Source organism: Mandrillus leucophaeus, unplaced genomic scaffold (genome assembly GCF_000951045.1).
Source record: "Mandrillus leucophaeus isolate KB7577 unplaced genomic scaffold, Mleu.le_1.0 Scaffold418, whole genome shotgun sequence".
Classification (NCBI taxonomy): Eukaryota; Metazoa; Chordata; class Mammalia; order Primates; family Cercopithecidae; genus Mandrillus; species Mandrillus leucophaeus.
The window spans coordinates 674994-681120 of record NW_012104454.1 but is presented as its reverse complement, the minus strand read 5'-3'; the positions used below and the strand labels follow the sequence as shown (position 1 = coordinate 681120).

At 49.2% G+C, this 6127-nt stretch overlaps 1 protein-coding gene across 1 annotated transcript; it reads left to right on the top strand.

Annotated features, from left to right (window-relative positions):
* Nucleotides 1–5005: 5005 nt before the first annotated feature.
* VHLL (von Hippel-Lindau tumor suppressor-like) lies at nt 5006–5684 on the top strand. The gene is given in 2 exon segments (XM_011992836.1): nt 5006–5605; nt 5607–5684. Coding segments are annotated over 2 exon segments (678 nt in total).
* Nucleotides 5685–6127: the final 443 nt, after the last annotated feature.

Below are 6127 nucleotides of genomic sequence, written 5' to 3'. Positions count from 1 at the left end.
AAAAAAAAGAAAAGGCCTGTAGAAAAATAGGTAAAGGATTTAAAAAGCTCCAGAGAAGCAAAAATCGACTAAAATGTGAAGAGATGCTGGCCGGGCGTGGTGGTTCACGCCTGTAATCCTAGCACTTTGGGAGACCGAGGTGGGAAGATCAACAGGTCAGGAGCTCGAGACCAGCCTGACCAACATGGTGAAACCCCATCTCTACTAAATACAAAAAAAAAATTATCCGGACGTGGTGGCGCACAACTGTAGTTCCAGCTACTCAGGAGGCTGAGGCAGGAGAATCGCTGGAACCCGGGAGGCAGAGGTTGCAGTGAGCCAAGATCGTGCCACTGTATTCCAGCCTGGGCGACAGAGCAAGACTCCATCTCCAAAAAAAAAAAAAAAAAAAAACACCAGGCACGGTGGCTCACGCCTGTAATCCCAGCACTTTGGGAGGCTGAGGTGGGCGCATCACGAGGTCAGGAGATCGAGACCATTCTGGCTAACATGGTGAAACCCTGTCTCTACTAAAAATACAAAAAGCCAAGCGTGGTGGCGGGCGCCTGTAGTCCCAGCTACTTAGGAGGCTGAGGCAGGAGAATGGCGTGAACCCGCGAGGCGGAGCTTGCAGTGAGCCGAGATCATGCCACTGCACTCCAGCCTGGGTGAGAGTAAGACTCCATCTCAAAATAAATAAACAAACAAACAAACATGAAGAGATGCTTAACCTTATTCAAAGGGAAATGTAAGCATAATTTGGTAAACACTTACAATGTGCTCTCAAGCATGTGGTTTGAGTGTCAATTGGTAAACCTCATATAAAGGGCAGTTTGAGCTGGCGATTCCACTCCTTGGTACTTATCTTACTGAATTTGGTTATTAATATGAAATGCTGAGAACTCAGTATTTCTCCTTGGTTGAGTCAATTTCAGACAGGGATATTCTTTCCAGCATTGTTTGCCACAGCAAAATATTACTACATCAACAAGGTTCTGATTAAAAAGATCAGGGAACATACCCCTGCAAGGAGAATGAGGTAACTCCCAAGTGCATTGATACAGAACATTCCTCAATATATGAGTTAAAAATGCAAACTGGGGCCAGGTGTTGTGGCTTACGCCTGTAATCCCAGCACTTTGGGAAGCCGAGGTGGGTGGATCATTTGAGCACAGGAATTCAAGACCAACTTAGGCAACCTGGCAAAACCCCATCTCTACTAAAAATACAAAAATTAGCCGGGCTTGGCAGTGCACACCTGTAATCCCAGCTACTTGGGTGACTGAGGCAGAACAGCTTGAACTCAGGAGGTGGAGGTTGCAGTGAGCCAAGATCTCACCACTGCACTCCAGCCTGGGTGTGACATCGTCTCAAAAAACAACAACAACAAAAAAACGAAGAACAGTGTCTGGGTACCACTGTGTATTATTTGTATGTGATTTCAATATATTTGTATTCTTGAGTATAGGATATATTTAGAAGGATGCATAAGAAACTGGTAGTGGGCTGGGGGTGGTGGCTCACACCTGTAATCCCAGCACTTTGGGAGGCCGAAGTGGGTGGATTACCTGAGGTCAGGAGTTCGAGACACCAGCCTGGCCGACATGGTGAAACCCCATCTCTACTATAAAATACAAAAATAAGCCAGACTTGGTGGTACATGCCTATGATTCCAGCTACTTGGGAGACTGAGGCAGGAGAATTGCTTGAGCCCAGGAGGCGGAGGTTGCAGTGAGCCAAGATTGTGCCACTGCACTCCAGCCAGGCCAACATAGCGAGACTGTTTCAAACAAACAAAAAAACTGGTAATGATGGTTGTCTCGGGAGGGACCAGTTTGTTGGTGAATAGGAATGATGCCCTTTGGTACATTTTTTTTTCTTTTTTTTTAATGACAAGATCTCAATGACGCAGGATTTTTCTCAGACACTTTGCCAGCCGGGGACCTCTGCAGCCAGCGATGCCCCCTACCCAGGCCTCACGCCCCCGGCTTGCTGCTGGAGGTACCCTGCCCACTCGGCCCACCTGGCCACGCCTGGCTTGCACACTGGCTCAGCCCTTGGCTGGGCTGAGGCATGCCCCAGGCTGCCTGTGTTTCAGCTTGTACCCACGTTCAGCAGTTTCCGAGTTCTTGTGGTGCATCCAAGAAGAATGAGGTTATGCTGACAGTTCAAAGGGTGAAGAGGGTTGGAGAGAATTTTATTGAGCGATGGAACAACTCTTAATGGAGAGGGGAAAGGAGAGTGGTCTCCCAAGTTAGGTGGTTTCTCTCCCATTGTGGCTGGGTCCGGGGCTTTGATGGGCTCAAAATGGGGGTGTGTGTGCTGATTGGTTTGAGTGTACGCAAAAAAAAAAAAAAAAGGCTAAAAAAAAAGGCTAAAACAGGCGCGGTGGCTCACACCTGTAATCCCAGCCCTTTGGGAGGCCAAGGCAGGCGAATCAGGAGGTCAGGAGATCAAGACCATCCTGGCTAACGCGGTGAAACCCGGTCACTACTAAAAATACAAATAATTAGCCAGGCGTTGTGCTGGGCACCTGTAGTCCCAGCTACTCGGGAGGCTGAGGCAGAAGAATGGCTGAACCCCAGAGGCAGAGCTTGCAGTGAGCCAAGATCACACCACTGCACTCCAGCCTGGGCAACAGAGTGAGACTCCGTCTCAAAAAAAAAAAAAAAAAAAAGGCACCATTCAAAGATGGGCATGACAGTGTAACAAACCAATTAGGGAAGGGTAGGTATATGTAAAATAGGTGAAGGGTAGGGATCAATCAGAAGAAAGTGCAACAAATGGGAAGAGGGGTTCTCAATTCCACCCATGCATTTATCCAGGACTTGTAGCTTGGCTTTCAACTGTTTTCTGCTTGAAGGTGGAGTTTCACTGGGAACCTGCCCCCGTCTGCCTAGGATTTGTCTGCCTCCTGTTGCTATCCTCACTTTTTTGCCAGGTTGGAGTGCAGTGGTGCAGTAGGAGGATCGAGGGATCCTCTCATTTCAGCCTCTGGAGTAGCTGGGACCACAGGCATGCACCACCAGGCCCAGCTAATTTTTGTATTATTTTGTAGATATGGGGTCAGGCTATGTTGCCCAAGCTGGTCCTGAACTCCTGGACTCAAGACATCCTCCCACCTCAGCCTCCCAAAGTGCTGGGATTACAGGCATGAGATACCACACTGAGCCCTTTGGTACCTTTTGAATTTTGTACCATGTTCATTTATTAGTCAAAATAAGATTAAAGTAGGCCAGGTGCAGTGGCTCGTGCCTGTAATCTCAGCACTTTGGGAGGCCAAGGCGAGCAGATCACTTGAGGTCAGGAGTTCGAGACCAGCCTGGCTAACATGGTGAAAACCCATCTCTACTTTAAAAATACAAAACTTAGCTGGGCATGGCAGTGGGCACCTGTAGTCCCAGCTACTTGGGAGGCTGAGGCAGGAGAATTGCTTGAGTCTGGGAGGCAGAGGTTGCAGTGAGCTGAGACTGCACCACTGCACTCCAGCCTGAGAAAACAGTGCAAGACTCCGTCTCAATAAATAAAAAAAAAGAAAAAAAAAGTGCATCCCACCAGATGTCACCTCCCTCTTTTGACAAATACCTGTATTGCCCCCATATCCTATTTTCTCATATCCTATCTTTTCTCCACAATAAAATTGTGAACTCTTCCTGGACCAGAACCTGAATAATGAAGTGTTCAATAAATATTACATTTTTTTTTGTTTGTATTTTGTTTATTTGTTTTTCCGAGATGGCGTGTAGATCTGTCACCCAGGCTAGAGTGCAATGGCATGGTCTCGGCTCACTGCAACCTCCACCTCCCAGGTTCAAGCGATTCCCCTGCCTCAGCTTCCCGAGTAGCTGGGGCTACAGGCACACACCACCTCACCCAGCTAATTTTTGTATTTTTAGTAGAGATGGGGTTTCACCATGTTGGCCAGGATGGTCTCGATCTCCTGACCTCGTGATCTTCCTGCCTCAGCCTCCCAAAGTGCTTTTGTGAGACATGGTTTTTTTTTCACCGCGGTTTTTTTTTTGAGCTGGAGTTTCACTCCTGTTGCTTAGGCTGGAGTACAATGGCGCAATCTCAGCTCACTGCAACTTCCAGCTCCCGGGTTCAAGCAATTCTCCTGCCTCAGCCTCCCTAGTAGCTAGGATTACAGGCACCTGCCACCACGCCTGGCTAATTGTTTGTTTGTTTGTTTATAAGATGGGGTCTCACTCTGTCACCCAGGCTGGAGTGCAGTGGTATGATCTTGGCTCACTGCAACCTCTGCCTCCCAGGTTCAAGCAATTCTCCTGCCTCAACCTCCCAAGTTCCTGGGATTACAGGCATACGCCACCATGCCTGGCTAATTTTTTTGTTTTTTGTTTTTTGTTTTTTTGTTTTTTGAGACGGAGTCTCGCTCTGTCGCCTGGGCTGGAGTGCAGTGGCCGGATCTCAGCTCACTGCAAGCTCCGCCTCCCGGGTTCACGCCATTCTCCTGCCTCAGCCTCCCGAGTAGCTGGGACTACAGGCGCCCGCCACCTCGCCCGGCTAGTTTTTGGTATTTTTTTTAGTAGAGACGGGGTTTCACCGTGTTAGCCAGGATGGTCTCGATCTCCTGACCTCGTGATCCGCCCGTCTCAGCCTCCCAAAGTGCTGGGATTACAGGCTTAAGCCACCGCGCCCGGCCCAATTTTTTTGTATTTTTAGTGAAGATGGGGTTTCACCATGTTGGCCAGGCTGGTCTTGAACTCCGACCTCAGGTGATCCACCTGCCTCGGCCTCCCAAAGTGCTGGGATTACAGGTGTGAGCCACTGCGCCCAGCCATGAAGTGTCCAATAAATACTAGATTGACATAAAGAACCCTCAGGTGTGCTATCTCATGGAATACCCTCAAATTCCTCTTTGGATCTTCCTATCACAGTTGTATTATTGGGATTCCATTTGGATCTCTCCCACTATAGGTAGCTCTTCAGTGGGACGGGCTAGGTAGGAGAGGCTGGGAGTAAGTCTGTCTGATCTAGGATGTCTTGCTTACCACCCAGGTAGGAGGTTATGTACTCCCAGCCTGCCGAAATCCGGGTGAAGGGAAGTAGTTTCTTTAAGAACTGGTATGGGCAGGCCCGAGTTGTCAAGGCTTCGGAGGTAAGGCCCTGGAGAGCGGGGAACGGGGTGGAGTTAGAGGCCAAGGCGGGCACCCAAGAGGCAGGCCCAGAAGAGTACTGCCAGGAAGAGTCGGGCGCCGAGAAGGAGATGGCGGCTGGAGCAGCATGGCCTGTGCTGCGCTCCAGAAACTCACCTGGGCTCTCCCTGGTCATTTGCAACCGCAACCCACGCATCGTGCTGCCTGTGTGGCTCAACCGCTATGAAGAGCTGCTGCCCGGCAGGGACTTCTGCATCCACAAGTTCCGAAGCCACCCATGACTCTTCAGAGATGCAAGGACACACGATAAACTTATGGTTAACCAAACTGAATTGTTTACGCCATGTTCCAATGTTGATGGACAGCCTGTTTTTGCCAACATCACACTGCCAGCGTATACCCTGAAAGAGCGATGCCTCCAGGTTTTCCGAAGCCTAGTCAAGCCTGAGAATTACATGAGACTGGACATTGTCAGATCACTCTGTGACGATCTGAAAGACCAGCCAAATGTACTTGAAAGACCTGGAGCTGCTGACGCAGGAGCACAGTGAAAATCTGTGGATGGCCGGGCATGGTGGCTCACTCCTGTAATCCCAGCACTTTGGGAGACCGCAGCAGGCAGATCACTTGAGGTCACGAGTTTGAGACCAGTCTGGCCAACATAGTGAAACCTGTCTCTACTTTAACAATACAAAAATTAGCTGGGCGTGGTGGCACGTGTCTGTAATCCCAGCTACTCGGGAGGTTGAGGCAGGAGAATTGCTCGAACCCAGGAGGTGGAGGTTGCAGTTAGCTGAGATTGTCACTGCACTCCAGCCTGGGCAACAGATTGAGACTCCATCTCAAAATAAATAAATAAATAAATAAAAAGAGAGAGAGAGAGAGGAAAAAAAAAAGAAAATTAATGGATGGAAGAGGAGACTGGAGATTTTTTTTTTCTTTTTTTTGAGACAGAGACTCGCTCTGTCGCGATCTCCACTCACTGCAAGCTCCACCTCCTCCCGGGTTCACGCCATTCTCCTGCCTCAGCCTCC